Source organism: Pezoporus wallicus, unplaced genomic scaffold, assembly GCF_028554395.1.
Source record: "Pezoporus wallicus isolate ANWC-B61680 ecotype Strahan unplaced genomic scaffold, APGP_CSIRO_Pwel_v1 contig_4191, whole genome shotgun sequence".
In the NCBI taxonomy this organism is placed as follows: domain Eukaryota; kingdom Metazoa; phylum Chordata; class Aves; order Psittaciformes; family Psittacidae; genus Pezoporus; species Pezoporus wallicus.
In genome coordinates, this window is record NW_026641383.1 from 5,772,150 (window position 1) to 5,797,159 (window position 25,010).

Genomic DNA, 25,010 nt, shown 5'->3' on the forward strand with positions numbered 1-25,010 from the left:
CTGTTGGAACAAGTCCAGAGGAGGCCACGAGGATGATCAGGGGACTGGAGCACCTCCCGTATGAAGACAGGCTGAGAAAGTTGGGGCTGTTCAGCCTGGAGAAGAGAAGCTGCGTGGAGACCTCATAGCAGCCTTCCAGTATCTGAAGGGGGGCTATAGGGATGCTGGAGAGGGACTCTTCATTAGGGACTGCAGTGACAGGACAAGGGGTAACGGGTTAAAACTGAAACAGGGAAAGTTTAGATTGGATATAAGGAGGAAATTCATTCCTCTTCAGGTGGTGAGGCACTGGAATGGGTTGCCCAGGGAGGTTGTGAATGCTTCATCCCTGACAGTGTTCAAGACCAGGTTGGACAGCATTGGGTGATATAGTTTAGTGTGAGGTGTCCCTGTCCATGGCAGGGGGGTTGGAACTGGATGATCTTAAGGTCCTTTCCAACCCTAACTATTCTATGATTCTATGATTCTGTGACTGTAGTGACCGGACGAGGGGTAACAGGTTAAAACTTAAAACAGGGGAAGTTTAGATTGGATATAAGGAAGAAGTTCTTTACTGTAAGGGTGGTGAGGCACTGGAATGGGTTGCCCAAAGAAGTAATAAATGCTCCATCCCTGTAGTGTTCAAGGCCAGGTTGGACGGGGCTTGGAGCAACCTGCTCTAGTGGAAGGTGTCCCTGCCCATGGCAGAAGAGTTAGAATTAGATGATCTTAACGTCCTTTCCCACTGAAGCTATTCCATGATTCTATGAAGTGCACACCCACTGGGTTGTACCTCACAAGCAGAAAGCCTGCATATACTGAAGTCTCTCAGCAACAACCTCAATGAACTAAATCCTTCTCGGGGAGCAAGAGATAATCATACAAAGAGGCTCAGTTTTCCCCCCGCTGTGCATCTGTCAGTCAGCGCCCGCAGAGAGGGTGGAAATCTGTTGTGCTGCCCATGGGGAGAGATGGGACCAGATGGGTGTGGGATTACATCTGTGATAGCAAGAGGGGAATTGGGAACGCTGTGCTGACGGCTCTGTCTGCAGGTATGGGGAGGTACCCCCCACTGCAGCTGCTTTGATTCAGTCCTGGGGCCGCATCCAGCCCTCCTGCACAGAGGTTTGAGGCACGCACAGTTGTTTGTGTTGGTTGTGCTGTGGGCTGCTGAGGATGCTAATCCATTTCTACTCTAAAAATGATTGCATTTGGGACTGGAAGGTGGAATTGAACGTGGTTATCCACTAATCTGTAATAGCTTTTTTCTTTTCTTTAACTTTTAATCTTAGATTTAAAGCCGTGTCTTGCGGTTTTGATGGGAATAAGCTCTGTTTCTGTTTCAAATCAGTGTTTGTCGTGACAAAGATTGTCTGATACCAGTGTGTAATTGTGAAGTTAGCACAAGAAAAGAATGTCAATTAACCTTTAGTAAGTAGGGCTGTAACTTCTTGTTCCTAATTTCTGGGACATGGCTCTGAGCCTGCTGTAAACACAGTATTTTCTGGCCATTTGAATCACTGCTTTCCTCAGGAATAATTAAAACACCCTAAAAGAAATGGCATGTAACATCAGCAAAAAGGCAGCGAGCAAAACTCTCAAGTGCCTCTGTTCTTCTTAATCTCCTCTTATTTTTAGCCTCTTTGGTATCTTCTGGGATCTTAAAGCTAAGTTCCTTCTGTGTGCTTCTTGCATACATTTTGACGAAGCTCTCATTGCAATATTCATCAGGGATATGTTGCATGACTCGTCCAAATGTCATTTCGGAGGAAGACTGCAGGAAAGGTTCTTCAACAAAGTCTGTATCATCTCTCTTTTTTGCCTGTAGTTATTGCCACATCATCTTGTATCCTTGGCTTCCGAAGCATTTTCTTCCTTGCTGCATGAATCTTATTTTCAACCTTTACTCTTCAGCCTTCATGAAACCAATTACAAATCTCCAAAGTTAGGTGGTTTTCTGTCTTTGAAGCTTAAGTTTCTGCAGCCTTCATTTTCCTGCTGTTTACCTGATAGCCTTTTGCTTGAATGGACGTGGGTCTTCAGGTACCCTGTTTTCCTACCAGCACATATGCCAGATGTCAGTACTTTAATAACCATATTACTGACTCTGGGACCTTTGGACTGGCTTTCTCATTCATCTCTTGTGGTTTATTACTTGTGGCCTATTAACTCTGATAGGTGGTTAAATTTAATTATATGCAGTTGACCTTGATTATTTAATGTTAATTAAACCACTCTGGGTCTCCATTCTTTGAATCTCTTGAGAAAGAATTGCAATAATCCCTTTCCAGTATAACCTACAATAGCAGCATCCGTTAAAACTTCTTAATACTGAGAGAGATCTTAATACTGAGTATTAAGATCTCTCTTAATACTGAGATCTACCTCAGAGATACTGAAGTAGATCTCATTGGTTTCTTGAGGTGAACATGATTAAAGCCTGATGGTCAAGTTTGATGTGGTGGAGATGTTCCCCATCTTAAATATTGGGCAGTGCTTCACCATAATAAAAGCTTGTAAATAGGACTTTATTTCTTAGGGATTTTCCTCTTCCTTTTAAGAACAGCCTTCCTGGTTATGAATCGAAGAGTCTGCTTATATCTCATCCAAGAGATACAAGTCTGCTTATATCTCATCTCACACCAAGTGTGTGAGACCTGTTCCACAAGTGTGGTATAAATCACAAATGAGGTAGTATGGGCTGCCTAATTTAAACTTACAGCCTGTCTTATTTTAACCAGGGGCCTCAGAGCTGGCTGTTAATAAATTCCAACCCAGATATAGAATCAGTTATAAAAAAAATGAGTTATAAAACAGTTAGGGTTGGAAAGGGCCTTAAGATATATTTAATTAAGCATAAAATATAATGTTGTCCTAGATTGATTTGGGAAGGGTTGAGCAGTTATGATGCTTAGGTGTTCATCTATTTTCTGTCTATGTGCCTTCCTATGTGGCATATTGTAGACAGTTCTTATGAGATTCTTCAACTCTTTGCTACTTTGATTCAATTACTTCAAGTGAATGATCTATCTTTATTGTGTGGAAGGTGCAGCAATTAATCTACCTCAATGAAAGAATTAATCAGTGAATAAAGCTACAGGGCTTGGGCATTTGGAGGCCTTTGGTGTTTGTTCAAAGAGGAAAGTAGATCTAGATCCAGAAAATAAAGCCACATAGACCCGCAGCCCCTGGACCTGGTCTGGGAAAGCTTTCTGTTATGCTGGTGAAGGCTTTTGCACTTCTTCCATTCCCAGCCAGCAGGATCAGGCATCCTCCCACCTGCAGTGCTGCAAAATACAGCTTATCCAGAGAAAAAGCTGGGCACCGGCTGACTGGTTTTCTAGGATGCTCTGAAGCAGGTTTATCCATAGCTATGTACAGCTCGAGCTTTCTCAGTTCTGTTTCTGGTACCAGTTCTTGAGCTTATTCTGAGTGTTTCCCCGGTGTCTTCACTAATACTTGCATGAAATGTACTGCTTTTCACATATTCTCAGGCTCACGTATCCCAAGAAAACAAATACAAAGATTAATTAGAGCATTTTGTACCTGGAGAGATGCTACAGAGATCCTCCCCTGCTCTGCCTCAGCCTGATCCCTGCCTCACATAGGAGGGAAATTGGAGATTTACAACAGATTTGCAAATGAATGTATCCCATGGCTAAGTGATCACACTGGATTTATGTTAGCCTTGGGGTGCCTGCTAGAGAGCTATGCTTTGCCTGCCTTGCAGCATACATACGTTGTTCTTAAAGTAGCCCATCGCTTATAAGGTAATGAGGAAGCGATGTAAAATGTATGACCGGTTGGTTTGCCAGTCGAATAAGAAATAGTTTCTGGAGGCCATGGATTATGCGCTGAGTTATTTTTAATATTCATTTTATTGGTGCTTTTTCAAGTGGCTCCAGCAGTGGCATTTTGAGAAGATTCTAAATAGAACCTACGGCAAAGAGCAGCTCTGAGAAGGTGATTACCTCCCTGAGAAAACCAGTGGCAAATTAGGCTACTTCGTGCCTCAGAGGAGAAAATCAGACTTAGGTCCCTGTGAGCTTGGATACTTGTTTTGCTTTGAGCACAGGAATGGTCTTATTAACCCTTGTAGGACCAAAGAGCAGGAATAAAGCGTGTGTAGGATGAAGGTTTAAACCCCCCTCAGCTTCAGACCTGAAGCTTGTGGTTTCCCAGGGAAATACTCACACAAGGAGAGGTGGGCTTAAAGGTTTAAAAACAAACCCAGCCTCCGGGCATAACATAGACAAATAACCATGTGGTCAAATGGGGCTTGTCCCACTAGGTTTTTCTCTGCTCTGCCCTTCCCATGTAGTCAGCAAGCCCTCCCTGCATTGTATGTGCAGCAGATGCAGCTCTCACCTGGTACCCACAGTCGTTATAGTAACAGGGATGAGTTTGGCTCTTTGACATCAAGTTCAGCCAAAGCCCCTCAGAAGAGTTAAATCAATGTAATTCCTTGGCAGAGGTGGGGATGTTGGTGCTGTCTGGTTTAGAATTGTGTTTTGCAAGCACATAACCAAGTAAGAGGTTTTCTGGGCCAGATTTTGCAGTTACTTGAGCTTCAGTGATGTGCAAAGCCTCATGTCAGCTCAAGATCTCTTCCCCGTCTGCACTGGTGGTGTTTTTAACAAGCGTTCCTGTTTTTTAACCTGTGTGTGGAAATACCATTGTTCATTGAATGTACTGTTGCTGTTGAGGGATTGAGTCATCTGTGTACCTCCCTAAGGCAGGATGCCAAGGTGTAATCAATGGGGCCTCATCCTTTGGTGTGCAGAGGGCTCCTGGTACCCAGCGCAGCAGTGGCTCATGCTGGCGGATGGGTCTTGAGCCTCCTATTGGTGAATGGCATAAGACCTGTTGGGTTTGATCCTGCCAGAGGTACTTAGTCTTCCTGTTGGCTTTGGCAGCTGTGAAGTTTGCTTCACCGTTCCTGAGTTTGGGATTGTGAGCAGCAAATCTGAGAAGGATGGAAGCTTTCTTGGCAGAGAAGGAAAGAAAAACCTGAGCTGTACCGCTGGCGGGTGGCTGACCCAGGGCCCAGCCTCAGTGTTTTGAGGAGAAACTGGGAGTCCCCATTACCAGAGAGTTTATAGATGATGGTAAGGAAACTCCTTCTGAAGATCCTCTGTTAAATCCCTGCTTTGAATAAGAACTTGAAGAGCTCTGGACCAGCTTCTGCCACCCCAGCTGAGCTGTGTAGCTGCATAGCCTTTTGGCATAGGAGCAGTGTTGTCTGGTTTTCTTCCTTAGCAGCTGTTTCATGAGCAATCCCTACATTTCTGGCAAAGATGAGAGATGAATCAGTGCACTGAATTCAGCCCAAGTCCATAAGTAAGTTCAGATCCTCCGAAACAGTATTTATTGACAAATAGGCCATGTCCATTAAAAGTAGTTCTTTCAGTTTTCATGTGACACATGGCTGATGTTTCTTTTGGTCTCAACATCTTTTCCATACCTGTTTTAATCATTACCAGCAGGATGCTTTCCCTTCCCAGCTGGATCGAGTGATTGCCCTCAGAAGATGTTTCTTCAGCCTGCAGTAGCCATGAGCCCCAGCACATGTGGGTCCCATGGGTCTCAATATCACAGGATGAGACCTATTCAGCTCAGCCCCGAGGTGGGTCCATGCTCAGCCTTTCTTTCCTTCATGAGCTCCCCAGGGCCTTTGTGTTGTGTTTCTCTTCCTTCACCAGCTTTCCTTGCTTGAAGGCACCCTGCAGATGCCAGACCAGCCTCTGATTGCTGGGTATCTGCTGCTGTAGGTGTTGAAAGGGAAAATATTTAGCAGCCAGCAGAACACTTGCTGGTGGGAAAGCTACAGCATCTGCAGTCCCTGGTTGTGTTTATGTTAGCAATTTCAGCATCTTTGCCATAATAACAGTAATTTAAACAGGTGCTGTTGACTGAAGGACAATTAGGGATTGTTGAATTTTGCATTTCCCTAATATTCAACCACAAGCATTCACCAGCCCCATTCTGCTGGTATTTATAGTACTACGACCGAGCAGCTCCTTTGCTGTCTATGGCAGTAAATCCATGTGTAACCAGAGGAGCACTGGGACTGGCACCGTGATGCTGTAGGAGGTCACAGCACTCCTCCTCCTCCTGCAGAGATTCCTACACAGCTGCTCTCCCCAGCAGCCTGATTTGTGCTCTGGGATTTATGGAGCTGAACAGATGATGATAGAAGATCTGTGTGGTTTATTACACTTGGACCAATTTTCCCAAGCCAGAGGGCGAATCCCCCATCTCTACCTGTGCTCTGGTTGTGCAGCTGCCGTGCATCCTCTTTGGTACTCTGAAAGCTGCAGATTACGGGATTCAGAGGCTCAAAGGAGTAATTCATCCTCCTTTGGAAGCTGGGCCCAGGAATGGAGTAGGTGTTGCTGCAGTTTGCTACCACCCTTAGAATCATAGAATCAGCTCGGTTGGAAGTCCAGCCGTTACCCCAGCACTCATCTACACGGGTTTTGAACACTTCCAGGGATGGTGACTCTACCACTTCCCATGCAGCCTGTCCCAATGCCTTACCACTGTGACCTTGCTGAGGGATGCAGCAGGGTGCAGGGGGACAGAGCCAGCAGAGTACAAGTGGAAACAAGCTTTTCAAAGTGAAAATTGCAGGGAGTTTTAAAAATTTCATTTACATTTACTGGATGCTTGGTCTCAGAGCTCATTACAGGAGGGAAACTGAACACTTACCTTCATCTCCATTCGCTGCTCCAGTAGCCCAGGAACTGCATTAACACAGCCAGAGTTAACCAAGTGTGCAAGTTAAAAGCTTTGTCTGGTCCCTTCACTTCCTCAAGCATCCCTGAGGCCTCCCTCGGCTCATTCCTCAGCAGCTGGCTTGCACAGATGTGGCCAGATGTGGGATCTGACTCACTGAAGCTTCACTGGTGGTGCCTAGCAAACCAGAGGTGATCTGGCTGGGCTCTGGGATCCCGGCCTGAGGTTTCAGCATTCAGAATCAAGAAACACAGAGATCCATGTCTGATCTGAGCCCAGTGAGCCTGGAGCTTCGCCAGCACCACAGAGTTGCTGTTTCCATGGAGGCAGCTGTGCAAGCAGATTGTTCCTTTTAAAGAAAGGCAGAGCATGGGACAAACCGCATGTACTCTGAACGGGTGGAAGTTCTTCCCCAAACCCTGCAGAAACGCACTGGTACTGATAAATCTGTGCAGAAACAAGTCCCCTTTAGCTGCTCCTACATAAACTAATAATCTAGAAGCCAGTTGCAAGCATGCTTTTGCAGAGAGCTAAGGGTTACTCACGTGTGCTGAGTGATTTCTGACGTTCCTGGGGCCATGGATGGAGATGGGGTGTTACTGGTCTCTGAAAGTCCTGCTTGCAAAGGGCCAAGCCCAAAGGAGTTTTATGGATTTATGAAGCCCTCCTGTTGGGGGAATGGAGCTGTCGAGGCTGGGTCTGTCTCTGATTCACTCAGTACTGAGCAATCAGGGTGCTGGGAGAAGTACACAGTAGAGGGGACTTGCAGCCATGTAACATCAAGCTGATGGTGCTACCATCACTGTATCCTGTGTAGAGCATGGCTGGTCCAGTCTTCCTCCCTATCCTCTAAGAGCCACTCAACTGGCTTTCCCCTTCCATTCTGGATCAAGTCAAAGCCACCCAATTAACTCAGCTCCTTCTCACCTCACTTCTCCTCCCTTACTCTATTTTCTACTTCATCTTCCCCCTCCAGCTCAGCCTCCCTCTCTACCAGCCACTCACATTGATACCTCTGTGCCGATCCCACCTTCCTGGAGAAACCCAATGGGATTTCAATATTCATGTCCTCATCACTCCTGCATTTCCCATTCCAGACCCCTCTCTTCCCTGTCAACCTGTTGCCACGTGCATGGTTTCCCTATAGGAATTGTCCTTGTGTCCTTGCTACAGGCACAAGGGCTTTCTCTTACATGGTGGGAGCATCTTTTAATGCAATCAGTGTCATGGCAAATACATGTGAAGTGATGCTTTTGCTGGCTGGGGGTTGTCACAGTGTGGTGGTGGCTCCTCAACTTCCCCATGAGCATGCTGAAAACTTCCTGCAGCTTCTTCTAGTGTTTTGTGTTGGGGAAAAGACCTTGGTGCCAGTAGGCACTGAAGAAAACTCTACAGGGATGGCCCTGGCAATGGATAATGCTGCTCTCCCTGTTCTCTGATTCAGCAGGATAAGCCTTTAACAGACAGAAAACCTTGCCACAAATATCACATACACCGCCGAGCGGATGCAACACGGGGCGAGGAGGAAGGTGTCAGTGGGAAGCAGATGGTCAGCACTGTATGTGGTTTGCCTGGCATTTGTTGCTTTGCTATAGGAAGCTCAGAGATGAGTTACAGTGGGACCAAAGAGAGAGGAAAAAACCATTGAATCCCGTCAACATTCAGAAGAGCAGAAGAAACAAATATATTGGCCTAAATGACCACTGGTGACTCAAAAGCTTGAGGGCAATAAATGGTGATGGTGCCATTAGGAAAAGGGAGAAGGGGCTGTGAGGGCAGAGGTGGGCAGCTGCTGACTCCTGGAAGAAAATGGAAATAGGTTCTTTGAGGGTCCACACAGTTGTGCCCTGACCACAGGGACTCTTTCCAAACCGGCCTTGTAAGTTAAAGTATTAACTTCTACCAAAAGCACTGCTACCTTCCTCAGAGGAGAGTGTTTCTTTGGGATTATTTGGGGAATAATTGGGTCTGAATCATCTCCACGTGATTCATCCATATGAATTGCAGACTGATTGCAGTTTCTGCTTGTGCCTCTCCCAGCTGAAAGCAAGCTGACCTGCGGGTTTCTGCTCTGGTGCATCCATAGGAGAATTTTGCTTTGCTGGCCTAGCATCATCTTTCCCTCATTCCAGCCTTTTTTAGATAAGCAGAAGAGATTAGTGTGAGTGGAAGGCTTGATTGACCTCTTTCAAACAAATCTCTTCTCTGGAGAAGCTTGAATTAAACCCCCACTTCTATTCCTGCAATTTAACTGACTGGTGGTATCTCATCTGTGAAACAACCTACTCTGATTTATTGAAGTCTTACACTTTCAAAAGCTGATTTTGTAGTGATAGAGAATGTGTAACACCGCTCCTGAAACCTGCCTTCTTAATCATTTATCAATGTTCTGTCCTGGTTTTAGGCATCTGGTTGTGTCTTTTACATTTGTTTTTGCTTTTACTCTTGTGTCCTTGTAACCATAATTTGGATGTATTTCCCATCTGGTCCTTGCAGTGCCCAAGTTTGCCTCTGTTTTGCCTTGTTGTGTGTTTATTAATTTCAGTGAATGATGATTTTAAGGAAACCCCTTTTTATCTGCCATGGTGAGAGGCTCTTCTGCCAAAGTTCCTTGGTCTCATGTTATTTTGCAGTAAACAGCAAGAGTTGAAAAGAGAGAGTGGAGTAACTTTGCTCTCAATAACCCGAGGTGACAGTGAGGGTAGGGATGGAGGAATGGTTGGTGATGAAGTTGGGTTTGAGATGGAAGTTTGTAAGACTATTTTGTGTACATAGATAACAGAGGACTGGTGCAGGCAAGGACAGATAGGAGCTGGTCCTTTGCCCTGGCTTGGCACAGGGAGCAGGAGCACAACAAAACTGAGAGCCCAGGAGAAACGGGTGGCATGGATGAACTGCAGGGAGTCCTGGCTCTGCTTGGGAAGTGGAAATGCAGGAAGCTACTACTGAGTCCCTTTTGTGCACTCTTCAGATTTAAGTATGCCTGTAGCCAAGAGACAAAAAACAACATAGTTCCTCCTCCCCCCGATCCATAATTTCCTTGCTCTGATTATTACCAAGTGTGGAAGCATTTGCCTCTGCACATGTGATGGATGCCAGCGGCACTGGAAAGCTGTCAGCGGCGGGGAAAGAAGAGAAAAGTCTTCTCTTCTGTTTCCTGGAGTGGAGTTCAGTGGAGCATTTCAGATGCTCACATTCAGATTATTGCTCTTCTGCTTTGCCTTTTCCTCTGAGTTAGAAAAGTGCCTATTAAAAACATGATAGGCGAGTAGTTGCATGTTAAATAGCAGGGTTGCTTCATCACAGTGGGACCAAAAAAGACATATATTGGTAATGAAATTAGACTTTATTTATAAATGTTGGCTTGGAGATTTTCCAGGTTGGAAATTTCTGCCTTTCCTTTCCTGATGAGCATAAACTTTGCTGGATTCAGAGAAGATAATGTGCAGGGCAGCTCATGTCCAGCTTTAGGACAGAAAACATTGATGAAGGGGAACAGTGTAAGTTGCTGAGCTTTGGTTTCCATTGGAGATAGTGGCAGCAAAAGGGAGGGAAGGAAGCATCATCTCCTGTAGCCTGTGTTACAAAGAAAAGGGAATAGAAGATAAGCTTTCTCAAATAAAGTCAGCCATGTGCCCCCTCTCCCTCCTTTTAAATGTGCTGTCACCATGTAGGGTTATTTTTCTCATCCTGTTATCAGCAGAGGGAAATAGAGAAGAAAGTGGCTATTTCTAGGGTCAGAGACCTCCCACTGAAGCTGACAACAGTTGAATGGGGACCCAGATGATGCTCCAGAAAGCCCAAGACTGTGATGATACAGCTGTACACCAGGCAAAAGATAAATGGCATCTGAAGATGACTTTTAGTGAGGTACCAAACATGCTGCAGTGGGTACACAGCTTTGCTCTCATCATATACAGAGGAGCAAGATTAGCCCTAACAGATCTGATAGTGGCCCTTAGGATGAAGTCTGAAGTCTGAATTTTAGAGTTTCCTTTAAGTTTTGAAGCTCCTTTCCAATAAATCAAGCTCTGTTAAAGAAACAGTCACACACCCTGGTATATATGTATATATTTTTCATTTCTCTGTGAAAACCAAATGCATATTTGTCACTTAAACAACTGAATCAGGATATACTGAATGAACTGGTGTTGTTAAATGGCACCAAGGGTAGTTAAAGACTGTGTGGCAGCTGCTCTGCAGATACAGCTTTTCCAGCCTGAGCCCCTGCTAGTGAGAGAGAAGCAGCTCACATGGACTTGGCACTGATTTATTCATATCACATCTCCATGTGGGCGAGCTGAGCCTTCAGCGTTTGGCGTCCTGAGCGTTGGGTACTTTCAAGGACACGCCACAAGTAAGAAACACAGAGGGGCAAGGTGATGTTATTTCCATTTAAAACATCAGCCTATATGTAATAAGGAGAAAGAATAGTTCTAATAACACGGTTGATTACTGTCAGAGTACTAAAAGGGAGGTGTATTGGAAAAGGTATTATACAGCCCACTGTGCTTTGCATAATCATTTTAAAAGCTGTTCAAGATATCTTCCTGCCCTTATCCAGAAGAAGCTGGAAATCATGTGGAAAGCCAGGGTTGTCAGGACTGCTGACCTCAAGACTGGGCACAGCACACGATTACACACACGGGTGGGTGCCCAGGGTGCAGCCACAGGCTGAGTCAGTAGCATGTGTGGAGTGCAGAGACTAACTCACAGGGATGTGTTGTGAAGATGCTCCTGTCATTTGTTCGTGATGTCTCCCATAATTTGAGTATACTGGCTGCCTTAAAAACAACTTTCTAAAACCTTTCTGTTGCCCCATGAAGCACTCAGAAAGTGATCTCTGATGCCCAGCCAGAGCACAGACAATTTTCACATCAGCTAAAATCAAAAATATTAGGGAATTTATTGAATTGTATGCCCAAAAATTTGAGGAAAAACCTAAGTTACCATTTTGGGGACTCTTATCTTAAACAGCTTTTGAGGTTTAAATAGCTTTTGAGGTTAAACTTTTGAGTATTTAAGAACAAAAGGAAAATGGTGAAAGTGAAAGATTTCATAGGACAAGGTATTTCATTTGACCAGAAACAATAACTTTGTTCTGGTTAGAAACTGTTTCCTTTAGGATCTGAACTCCTTTTGCTCACTTAATTCTTATCTCAGCCAGCAAACTTTGCAATCCTAAGTGCTAACTCCAGCTCCCACCACGTGGCATTACCCGCATGGGTTTCCTTAATGCATTTTTTTGCAGTCATTTTCCCAGCTCATCTTTGATTTCCCAGTTGTATCCAGCAGCTTTGCTGCAGTCATTCCAGAACAAAGTGGTAATCAAAGAGAAACGAATCTCTCTGCCTCTGGAAACAGCGGTGGATGCAACCAGAGTCAGCAGAGATGTCCTTTTTAATTATGAGCTTCTAACTGATGGTGCATTTTTGCTGCAGAGGCTTCAAGAAGGACCTGCAAATCCTTTCATCCCAGATGCAGATATGCTAAATATGTGTTTCCCTGGGACATGAACAGAGGACTCATGGCCTGCTGGGCCCCTGGCACCATTTCACCAAGCAGGATGGGAGCCAAGTTCTTCACCTCTGCGTAGGTTCAGCATCTCCCCCTCTGCAGTAAATAAGGTTTCTCATAATGTACATGGAGAGGATCCTGCCTTCTCTCACAGACTCCCTGTTATGATGGTGTTTCCTTGATGAAACAGCCTCCTTCAGAGCTGCTTGTGGAATCAGTTGGTCTGGGCTGCGGGCTGGGGAGGGATGGTGGGTGCCTTGTTGTTTGTGTAGGAGCATTTCTTCTGTGAGAGAGGAGATTTATGTTGGCATAATTGTCTAAGAGTTTGGAAACTGAACCAGCTCATAGACAGGGTCATGGGGCAGCTTTTCTTAGTGTTTCCAGACCAGTATTTCTGGGAGTCATCCTAGCTGGTCACTTGGCAATCTCCTTCCCTTGTCCTTTGGGCCATTTCAGATGAACCGCCTCATCCTGGAGAGGCAAAACGGCATGTGAATGGGCCCTGCACAGTACCGCAACTCACATTTGTGCATCCAAAGGAAGGAATTGGAGCTTCTTTCTATTGCAGCATCAATCCTTGGGAGGTGGCAGTGGTGGCCATCCGAGATGCAGTAATTTCTCTTGTTGCTCAAAACCTTCCTGCAGTCAAAACCTGTCTCTATTTTTGTCGTTAAAAAGATGGAAAACAATATAAAAATCACAGTAACATTCATCTTTCTGGATTTGCACTGATTACCCAGACATTAAACTGTGTGGGTTTTTTTCATTCAGTTTACATTATATTACAGTCTTGGTTTGCTTTTCTGTGGTTGCTTTCAAGTCTTTCATGAGTTTCACATATACAGCACAAAGGGCCTCCATTTCTCCCCTATAACTTTTATAGAAGATATCTTATATCGTATATAAGTAGGGATCAGGTGAAACTCATCTCTTCCAAACTGGTGTTTGGAGGTGGCAAAATGCAGTCTGCATGGCAAGGTCGCTCAGCTCTGAAAAACTCAATGTTGAGGAATTACTCAGTTGCAATAATTGGTCATTAGGGGTGATCCAAAGGCAGACATCACTTTATACACATTCAATGTTCTGTATAAAGAGCTTATGGTAAACTTTTTGAAGGTGGTAATAAATAGTAAGCTGCAGCAATCCCTTCAAGGGATCAGTTCTCATTTTTAATGTGGAAACAGAGAATGACATGACAGCAACTCAGTAGGATAAGAATTGACTTTCAAACCAGTTTTGCAGAGCAATGCAGAGTGAGGAAAAAGACCAGGAAATATGTAAGGAAAAATTTCAAGTAAAATCTATGCATTTGTGATTTATTGCAGACTATGGAAATGTTTTCCCTTCAGTTATATGTTAGTGATAGAGAGCAAAACCAGACACTAAGGTAAGAAACGCACAGTGATAATAGCAGGTGGGATTTGCATCTTCCAGGCATTTGCTGTGGGTACATTAATCTATGGGCATGTTTGTATTTTAAAGTTATTTTGACATATCAGATAATCTGATTTGGTTCCATTTTTGGTGTGCACAGGTCAGAAGATGTGTTGCATCCTAAATAATATTCTGATCAGAGGCTTGCCATTAATAATGCATTAAGAAGCGTTTGTTTCTGTTGATCATTCACTGGAAAGCAATCTTTATTACAGATGTTATGGTAATAGAGCAATTCCTGAGAGCCAGTGCAGCCTGTACTGGTTTATAAGTAAAATAAACCCCGTTAATATTATTGTAGAAGAAAAAAATCAGTGTATAGAATGCAACCATCGCAGTGAGGATTTATGGCAGGAGGTTGGCTCTAGAGCCCCCTCCTCATTCATGTGTCTCAGCACCACATGATGCTGTCACAGGCACATGTCCCCATCTGGTCCTGTTCCTGCTCATCACTGCCTGCCTCGTGGCACTCACTGGGTGCTGTAAAACAACCTGTGCTGGGGCAGGCACCTCCTTGATGCCATTTTGGTGTGTTCATGGATGCAGCCAACACAGGATAAACTGGTTCTGAGACCTAGAAAGCATTTTGCCTCCTTTTTTTAAAGTAAAAGCTGTTTTTTCTACAAATTATAACAATACATCAGTAGTAAATACAGGGCACCTGGGATGACCAGTGTGGTCTTGTGATTAGTCTGAAGAGCCTAACACACATTGGTCTTTGGTATGTTTGTAATGCTGCCTTTACTACTACCATCAAGCAGTGGGGAGGAAACTCCATTTCAGAGGGTTAAAACTAAAGCTTTACATGCCAAACCAAAACAAGACACTTCACGTCCCCTTCACTGTGCTAGAAGTTGATGCCAATCCAACTTTGCTGAGGGTTTGCCAGCAGAGCGCTGAGGACGCAGCCCAAAATGCAACAAGGTGTATGTAACCTGGTGCTTTTCAAGCACTTTGTTCAGTCCTTTCTCTTGACAGATGTGGGATTTCATATCCTTGCACTCCTTATCCTACAGCCACCCCAACCTATAGGAATAATACTCAGAATTAAGGAATATTGTGTCATAATGCTGGGTTTGGTATTTTCTGCAGGCTTTCCTGTCTTCTCTACTGATACATCATCACTTTCATTCTTGATAGTATTTCCTTTTATTGCTTATTTTTTTCTATCTCAAAGCATACATACAGAGCATCTACATCCTTTATAACATTTAACTCTCTATTTTAAAATAATAATAATATCAACTCAGAAGAATACTGTAACTGCTTTGAAGTTTCAGATTTGCGGTGTCTCATTTAATGGGTGACTTATTTAATACCCCCTCCCTGTGGGTGTCCAGCATTTCCTGCAGAGTTAGGGCCACTAATTATCCCAGAGGACTGTTTGCTTCTGCAAATCTGGAATCCTTTCAGGCACTAAGGATAGAAATTATTTGTGTTACCTCCAGGGGCTGGTGGGGTTTGGGTTGGCTTTTTTCCCTCTTTCATCTGCCCAGAGCTGTTGCAGACTGATTCCTCTGTCTGTACATTGCTATATATATGTGCTTGTGTGTAAAATAATAGAGAGTGACTGACTACAATGCATGCATTTAAGCTACTCGGCTGAAAATTACTGAGCATTAAAATCCACTGGGAATCACAAGACTTCTAAATTAGGAAAGCACATGTCAGTCAGTGTGTGGAAATGAGTCCTCGTACAAGAGTAGCTTTCAATAGGAAGAACGAGTATTGTTCCCTGGAGTACATCAGTCCTAGTTTGGCCACTCGGTACCAGCTTTTACTATTTCTCTGGAAGCATTCATTGCCTTTTGCTATTATTTTTTCCCTGTCTTTTGTTCCACTGTGCATTTCTATTAGATATGTCTCACGGGCCAGCTATCAAGAGACACCCTGCTGTGCTGTGACGAATGAAGGCATTTTCAACCATAAACAAGGTATTGTGGGATTGAAAAGAAACACGGACAATGACAAGTCCTGGACAGCTTGTAATTGTTTAACTGTATTTTTATTAGATTGGGCAGTGACACAGGAACACTGAAAAATGGGCTGATCTGCCCCAAGGTTGAAATGAGCAGAATGCTGTTGGGTAAATGGGGGACTTTGGGAATGATGGCACTTTTGTATGTGTCAGGCGTTGTCCAATCCATCAGTATATATTTTTCCGTGATAAAAGAGTGTAGTTTTTACAGTGTTTAAATGACTTACAAGTCTGTCCCATCTCAAAAATAGAAAGCACCTAGAAAATCTGTGGGGATGAGCTGAATCCTATTGACCATCAAGCTTTTTTATTCTCACGTGGGCATGCATTTAAAATGGTAGTTCTATACTTTCTTTGAATTAAAAATGGTACAGAATTTATCTGGAAAATCTGTTTGGCCACAGGGGATTAGTTCATCATCAGTGACACAGTTTATGTCTGGAAGAGCTTAGCAGGGTGGTAGAAGACTCTCAATATTTGGGCTGTGTGGGCTGACTTAGTTCATTCTGCGTTTGTAGATCCTTTTTGTTGCTGCTAGAGAGTCAATGTTTAAAGTCATCATCTTGATTCATTAGTAAGGTATGCCAGAATGTTATCTAAGGGTTTATTTTATCATTCTCAAGTTGAAATGCTCCAATCAAAGTGGGTAAAGGCAGAGGGCTAAGCAGGGATCATGGGAAATGGGGTCTCCAGTTAGGTGAATCAACCTGGTATTCCCCTTGCGCAAGGTGTTTGTCCGTTGACATGACGAAACAGTATCCTTCTACAAGGTCTGAAACTGCCTTGTATCTAAAGTACTAATGAGATGTCTCTCTATGTAAGACCAGTAAATGAATTAATAAATGCAAGGCATGACCACAGGACCCACCTACTTGCATTTTGAGTGTGCTCTGTAGGCAGCTGCCCCCAGTTCCATTCATCTCCATCCTGTATATCCAGAAAGATCCTCTGGGAATTAGGGAAGTATTGAGGAGTATCTTATCTGGGAAATCAAATAGAATATCTCTTCTGTTCCAGAATCACTTTGGTGTGTCAGGCTTACCTGAAACCAGTGAGGTTTTTAAGAGCCTTTCCATTAACTTTATGGAAATGGCTTTTCATTTAGTCTGCTCTGCTTTTCCAGGTATTGCTTCTTGATTCATTTCCTGGAAAATAGAGTAGCGTTCTCTGTATTTTCAGTTAAAAATAGAAAAACAGAGGTAAGTTCTTTCTAAAAGGTATGCCTGCAATCAAGACATGGGGGTTTTTGTCTTTGCAAGGGAAACTCATGCTCTGATTGCGGCCAGCAGCAAATGGTCCCCACTGAGAAGCTTAGAACCATCCTTAAAGCAAACAAAAAGGAAATCCAAACCTAAACTATTGTTGTTGCTATCCCATAAATAAATAAATAAGCATTTTCCTCCTTTTTATAGCTATGGAGATACACAGATATATGTTGGTCTCCCTCCATTTGGCTCAGCAGCAAGGACTTAACACCAGTGTGGGCTCAAGAAGAACCAGCGTCATTTTTACGTCTCACACCCTATTTCTTTGCCATTTATGCTGCCGTCAGTCCCTACCAGACATTTGCTTTCGCCTGGAGATGGAGTATCAGCCCAGCTCCCATTTATCTGGAGCGCTGGCTACGCAGGCTGGCTCGACACGTTAATTCAATTTGTGCTTCTCAATTCATACTCTTTCATTTACGATCAAATATCAGGAAAGGTTACAATTAATCAGAGCACGGGAACAGAAGCTGGCGAAGCTAATGATGTATTGCTGTGCGTTGCTGGCTCTGGAGGGGAGTAATTGAGGTCCTTGTGCTACAGAAAACTGTTATTAGTAAGTAAAAATTATCAAAGGAAAGCACCCTGCACCCATCTCCCATTCTGCACTCTGGATTTTCTTTAAAGTTCTTAAAAATGAAGCATTTTATTGGCACTCCTGGCTGTAACCGGTTGTTTTGGCTGGGTGGTGGGATGAAGGTTTGCAGATGATACTCAGTGTTCATGAAGGCAGTTTTTAGATGCTAATAGCATGCCGTCCCTGTGGGAAAAGGGCTCTGCTGCTGGTTTGCTCAGCAGAGAAACCACAGGGAATCCCTGCAGTAAAAGTACAGGCTGGTGGACTTAACACAGTGTGCGCCTCCTAATTGAAAATGAACTAATTGCTGGTTGTTTCAAAAGCAAACATGTTGCTGGGCTGAGTGAGACAATGAGCTCTGAGTTCTCCCTAGGGAATATCCATAGCCCAGCTACGTGCTCAAGCAGCAGCAAGGTGTGCATAAAAAATACTTGCAGGCTTCCCAGGATTATGCAGCTGCTGGACGCAGATGATCTCCTTGAGTTAATGGGACACAGCATCTGGCTGCTGGAATTCTGTAATTAAAAAGTATAGGGCTTATGTAGCTATGCTAAACAATCCTTAAAAGGTTGGTTTTCAGTTAAAAACACCCATCTCACTGTTATTCTAGATACAAACTTTATATAGTAATTGTATGGTTTTATGTATGGCTGAATATCACCATGCTTTGCTCAGTGTTAGTCTGTGAGATGGCAAGTTGAAGTGTTGTTGTTGTCAGTGCTTAGTGGATGCATTTGGGACTTTGGCAGGTTTCAAGATTGCAGCCAAAATAAGCCTTTCTAACTTTCCTAGTTGGAAATCTAAATTCCCCTTAACCTAAAATAGCTACTGGGAGGGGAAGAAAAAAGTGGCTCTGACTTTCTCATTGGGAGCAGAGTCTGGCACTAAGGCAGAGTTGAATAGACTCTTATTTGCTGGCTTGACTGGATTGCTCTTATTTAGGATATGATAAAAGATACAGAATACAATTAATTTTAGGATTGAAGGCATCGTTTTTCCCTTTTATTCCAGCTGCTACCCTCTTGCTCCAGGATAAGGCTGTAGGATACTTTTTTGCTGGAAAGATACCTTCATTTGTGGCTGGGATGCAGCATGATGGTAATGCAGTAGCTGGCAGAGTGGATTTACTTTGCTGGTTCGTGTCCCACACCTTGCACAGGCAATGTCTTGGACACAGGGAATTATCTCTGCATGTGGGGACCTGATCTGTCATTGAAAGTCATGCATGAAATTTGGACCAGTGTGGGAGTCCGTGACTCTGTGCATAGGAAGGAGTGAAATGAAAGGGAGCCGAGTCTGGGATAGATCTAACAGGCAAGGTGTGCTGATTAGCATGTAATTAGGTTTGTTAGGCACTACAGTAAACAGTGTTAAATGCAAAATGCAGCAATTGCTCCTGAGAGCACCCTTTCAGCTTTGCCTCGTTCCTGCAGCAGCTGGATGGAGCTGTGTTAGAACTGTTCAGCAGGCACCAGCAGAGCCGGCGGTGCTCCTTTCTTGGGCAGAAGCTGGAATAGCACCAATATCACCATTATAAAAAGGTTTTGAGTAGCTGTATCTGCAGAGCATGGCTCACACATTTCTCCTGCTATCCCTACTCCTTTCACATTCCCCAGTGGCACAGCTGGGACCAGCACTGCTGTGGGTTGTGCAGCTAACGTCAGCAGGAGAGGTGGTGAGACAGTCTGATTTTCCCCACCAGTATTGGATTTTCTTCCAGTAAACTTCCATATTTTTCCTCCGTAATGGCTTTGGTAAAGCAAGTCCCTTGTGCCACAGTTGGACTGTGGGTCGGAGGGGCCCCTCAGCATCACAACCCTGAGCTGAAAACAGACTTATCTCCTGGCTCTCCCACAGACTTGCTTTGGTCTCATGCTGTTGCATTTATTAAACTTTGCTGTGACTGAAGGACTTCCCCCTTCAAACCCCCTGCTTACAAACAGAAGGATTGTGCTGCATCATTTCAGTGTAAGAGTTGGTAAAGTCTTTCTGTAGAAAAACCCCATTGAAGCCTTGTAATGATGAGTCCTGGTTTTGATTCCCCTTGAAGCTAGCTCAAGCCCACTGTCATCAACAGTCACTGTAGTTAGAACAGGCTCTCCCAGCCTCCTTGTGTTGACTGTCACCTTGTACCGCATATGTGGTGTTGAAGTGGGCCAGAGCGTTCATTGGCAAAGCACTTGCACAGGACAGACATCTTGGTTGTGCTCATCCCCACAAAAATAGCAACACGCCATGAGTAGGATACCTCTAATTTCCTCTCGTTCTGTGGGGGTGAGCACAGGAGGTGCTGGACGGAGGGATGGCATTTGCTGAGAGATGTGTCACAACCAGCAGTACCTTGGAGGCTGTCAGGAGGAATTAGTTGAGTACTCTGGTGTGGGGAGGATGGGGTAAGGATGGCACGTGTGCTTCCCTTTGCCTCTGCTCAATACAGGCAGTTGCCCTGTTGTCTGTAGGATGTTTTCCTAACTAATCCCATTATGAAATTAGGGTTTCTTAACAACTGTGAGAGGATTGCTGGTTTTTGACAGAGTTGAATGGATAGGTGCCTGAATGAACGTTAAGTTCATAACATTTTGTGCTCTTGATAGTAATCTCATAGCACTTTTGTTGCACACATGTTATCTGGCATCCTGGAAAGGTTCATCATTTTTCTACAAAGCACTTGGGTACCTCTTATTCCTGAAGGTATCTGATAAGCCTTAGAGAACTTCCTTGTTTATTCACTTGCCCAGGATGTTTCCTGCTTCCACACCTGGTTAAGTGAGTAAATGCTTCATTTTTTGTATTGCAGCAATAAAGCTATGGCAAAATTAAATCATCTCTCCTTTTTGGAGGCCTGAGGACTAAGCACGCTAGTGGGGACTGAATCAGAGCTCTCACAGGCTTGGCTGCCCCAAATGCACATCCTCACACAGCTAAGGAAAACAAGGAGCATCATTCCCATTCTTTGGGGAAGGCAAATGAACTTCCCTTGCAATTACTGTGTATATTAAAGTTATTTAGAGGGACCACGGTAAAGAGAGATCAGCTTTGCTTTGCAGTGGAATGGAGTGACCTTGCTGGCCGATGGAGCAGTGCACATCATTTAATATTGATACCCTTCAGAGCTGGTCAAGGCTCTGCTCCTTCTGGTAGGACTAAGCAGCTGTTTGCTTGAGAGGAGCCCAGGAGGGCTCCTGCTCTGCTCCTGTGGGTCTGGGGCTGCTATTGCCAGGTTTCCTGGTCACCTTCCACAGGCACAGCCCCACAGGAGATGCTCTCCAGCCACTGAGATGCATAGCATGTGTGCATTTGCCCCCCTCACTGTGCAAGGTGCCAGTATCCCTGTCTCTCCTGCTACAGCTTCATGGTCAATTTAAGCTGATCTAAGCATGAGCTGCAGTCAGAGGAGGGCAGGTCCCACTGCCCAGACCTCAGACAACATCCCAGGGCAAAAGTATGGCCTTGGCATCAGGTTTTAGACTGGAATATTCTCCTGAGAAAGTAAAGGTCTTGCTGGGCCAAATTTCACATTTGGTATTGAAACAAGAGTGTACAATGCATCCAAGCAGTTTAGAAACAGGAGTAATATCTTATTGAGTGAATTGTATGTTTTTAAAAGGCAATACACAGTGTGCCAACTGATGTGCTTTTACTTACCTGATGTTGTCTGGGGCTCTGGAGGACTTCAAGTGTCCAACACCTGCATTAGGTTGCAAGTCCAGTGGGAAACACTGTGAGTACTGGCATCGATCAGATGAAGAAGTACATGTCTGGAGCTGATGGTTTAAAATGTGACTCCAATAGTTCTTATAGATTCACATCCCACAGGGTGAATGAAATCAATCCAGTGCCACTGATCTGCAGCCAGCTGTGGTTTGTGGAGCCCCATGGGTAAGCAGTGAATTCAGCAAAGTACTGACTGAACTGAGTGAACTGCTGGCTGCTTCTGTTTGAGCTTGAAAATAAATAGTCTTTGGACAGAGACCAATTGTGGTGGCTTTGGGTTGGGCTGGAGGGTATCCGACGTGCCACCAACAAGGCAAATAAAAAGATCATGATGCTGGAAGTGGAAAAAGGGCCGCATACCCAGGTGATGCTAAGAGGTTTCAGGAGGGGAAGGTGAGAAAGATATGCAAGTTAACAGAGATAGAGACTGTAAAAAGGGCAGGAGATTTTAAGGGAGTTCAGAGAAGGGGATAAAGCAGAGGAAGGTGTAGAAGATGAGACCCAAGAAGAAAGGCCAATGGAGCAAGTCTGCTCCGTGTAAAGACAGTATGCACAAGGGGACTTTCAAACAGCCAGCAGTTAATTCTCAAATAATGGACTTGATCTTTAAATAAACCAGTAAAAGGTAATGAGGGTGGAATAAACACCTGAGTTATCATCTCACCTTCTGCAGCAGCAACACAACTGTATTTTCTTCCACGAGCTTCTCCTCTCCGCCTCCAGAATCATAAAGTCAGGGCAGCACTTTTAGAGCTGAGTCTCTGCTGTGATACAAGAGCTGTGATACAGAGCTGCTGCCTCTTCACTTAGCTGTTGTCTCAGACAGATGCTGCTCAAGGGCTTGTGAAGTTCTGCTTGAAATAGCCACGAGATCAAGGTGGAGAACTGTCCTGAGGCAGCAGGCAGCAGGCAGGGGGCTTTTCCAGGACAGGATGGTATTCTGTTGCAAAGCAACAGGACCTCTCTGTGGTTCCCTGGCACCAGGAATTTCTCTGTGCCTGACGCAGCAGGTTTCTGGAGTCCTTCAGAAAGTCGGTTCTGAATTTGCTTTAATATAATCATTAGGCTCCACTTGTTAAGGTCAGGACCAACAAACCCAAGGATTAATTCAGATTGTGAGTGTATTGGCTATTTCCAGTGCCAACAGAGTGAGCAAATACCTTTATCCCTTTCAGTTTGCCTCTGAAACCTCTCTTGCCTTGCCTGTCAGCCTGTGCTCCCTGTGTGTCCTGCAAACCCTCCTGCTGCCTTCCTCAGGAGGAGGTAAAGCAGACTGGAGGAAGGCAAACAAACCCACTCTTGCCAGGAAATAACAGCTAAAGGGTTGACCACAACACTTACTTTGTGTAGAGTAAGTGCTGTAATGATTAGCTTTACCAGGCAGCCAGTTCAACCCAGGTCTCTCCCAGTCGTGCACAAGCTGCTCCCATTTCCTCCAGCAGCCTCTGGTTCCTTGCTTGTACAGCTTTGGAGGGACTCCTCCACATTGCCTGCACAAAGACCAAAGAAGCTGACCCTTCCTTCTGGACCTTACAAGGAGTGAGGCTGTTGCCAGCGAGCTGTACCCACCCAGGCATAAACCCAGGCACTTCAGGCATGGGGCTCTCGCAGCAAATCATTTCTCTCCCGAAGAAGTCATGCCATGTAAATGTGATGATGATAGCAGCTGATACATGGTATTGTTTTTAAGCAGGACCCTTTATGAATGAAGATAAAGGCCATTTGACCAGGTTGGAATGAGATCTGAGCTCTCTGTCTGTCTGCATCTCTGAAATAGCACAGGAATAATCCCCCTTTCACTGCTGTTGGAGGAGATATAGATATGAACATAGCGGGGCCAGGCTTTCATCTGTATGGATTGCCCTTTTTCCAAGACCTGGTGTATAGATTTAAGATGGAAAGCTGGGTGTGCATTTGCTCTTGTGGTGTGTCAGAGTACACTCACCACTCACACCGTGTGCTGTCCTCCAAGCAAAGCCATGCATTGCTGCTAGTATTGCTGTGAGCTTTCATAGAACACAACTCCGAGTATGAGCAGAAAGCTCAGAGAAGAGTAGAAAGCAGGACCTGGGGCTTTCTCTCCTTGGAATAGAGTCATTTCCTTGCTCCATAAGGTATTTTGAGCATGTTTAGAGAATGGATTAATATCTCAAAATCTCAGATCCTGTGAGAGGAGGTCAGATATGTGCTTTCCTTGCATAGATCTCAAAGCCAGTGTGCGTGGGGTAAAGTTCATGCAGGTATTTGGCTAATGACATCTACTGAAATTTTCTATGCAGTTGAGAGTGGCTCCGGGTTGCAACAAAGCATAAAGATGTATTTTTCTTTCCTCTTTCCCCGTGACTTCTCCAGATCTTTCCACCATGTTCGGGAAGAAGAAGAAAAGGCTGGAAATTTCCGGGCCCTCCAACTTCGAGCACCGGGTTCACACTGGCTTCGACCACCGGGAGCAGAAGTTCACGGGACTACCTCAGCAGTGGCACAGCTTGCTGGCAGACACGGCCAACAGGCCAAAGCCTATGGTGGATCCCTCATGCATCACTCCCATCCAGCTCGCTCCTATGAAGGTATTGTGCAAAGTCACTTTTGAACTTCCTAACCTCCCTTTAATTGTATGTAACCTTAATGAAGCAACACAAATAGCGACTGTCCTGGGAGACAAGCACGGCTGGGGGGTGTGCAAGTACAGCAAGAGCTGTATATCCAAATATTTAATAGTAGAGCTGCAAGGAAAAGGAGTTTTATATATATAGAACTTGAATGAATGTCCCAGAAGACTGTGAGTCACGGTCTTGCAGGGCTTCATGCTGCTGGGCTGCAGAAGGAAAAGCCACAAGGCCTGGTGGAGGCCCAAAACGATGCAGCATAAAGTTCCTTGATAATTAATTTAGGAATGGTGCTTTAGGCAAAGGCAGTTTTGAAGCAAGGGAGAGAGGGAAAAGTACACCAAAGAAATGAAATTGCTCGTTCAGCCGGGCAAGGAGCTCAGGGAGGGATCTCATTGCCACCCGCTGCTGCCTCGAGCAGTGATGGTGCTGAGCTTCTCAGTAGGCAGTAAAAGGAGGAGAAACAGCCCTAGGTTGTGGCTTGGGAGGTTCAGACTGGACAGCTGGGAAAGAGAACTGGGCTTGGAGGACAGAGAAGCACTGGGCAGGCTACTAGTGTGGCTCTGGGATCCCCATCCTTAGAGGCTCAGGATTCCAGTAGACAGATTTGCCCCAATTTAGCAGTGTTTCTGGGATTGCACATCCTAACATCCCACTAAATCACACCTCTGTGATGGTGGTAGCCTACATCTCACTGTCATGCAGCTGCGAAAGAAATCTAGGATTTCATTTTCATGTGGGTTTTTCTGCAGCAATGGAAAATCACATAATCCTGAGAATGCAGATCCTGTAGTTACATTTGATAGTGCTCTTTGCTAAATTTACATTTACAACCTCTCCTGAAGGACACATCACTTCCTGATCAGGACTGCTGGGTGTTGCTACAGGACAAAGGGATAAAACCAAAGTCTTGATTTTTTGCTGTAAGAAAATGTCTTACTCTATAATAGAGGCCCACAATACTGAAGAAAAAAAAGTAGGCTCCTGCTAGGGGAGGAGAGTGACTTTGTTCCACAGCCCTTCTTAGCACCAGAAATATCCCTGGATGTCTTTTCCTCAGTTCTAAAGCCACAAATCCATAAGCTTCAAAGGTTTTAAAACTTTATCAGCACCATATAGGCAATACAACTGTGAGTCTAAGCCTACAAAATCACATGTAGAGTCCCATTGAAGCACTGCACACTGCAGAGTATGAGGGATCA

At 44.6% G+C, this 25,010-nt stretch overlaps 1 protein-coding gene across 5 annotated transcripts in view; it reads left to right on the forward strand.

Moving 5' to 3' along the window:
- Window positions 1-25,010, forward strand: part of PAK5 (p21 (RAC1) activated kinase 5) — a 172,404-nt gene that overhangs the window by 109,843 nt on the left and 37,551 nt on the right. For 3 of the 5 annotated variants that reach the window (XM_057423332.1, XM_057423329.1, XM_057423330.1), the window contains 2 exons: window positions 15,526-15,602; window positions 23,555-23,769. In XM_057423332.1, coding sequence (XP_057279315.1) covers window positions 23,566-23,769 — 204 coding nt within the window. In that variant the 5' untranslated portion in view covers window positions 15,526-15,602; window positions 23,555-23,565. The remainder of the gene's footprint in view (window positions 1-15,525; window positions 15,603-23,554; window positions 23,770-25,010) is intronic. The other 2 variants (XM_057423328.1, XM_057423333.1) reach the window with 1 other exon arrangement.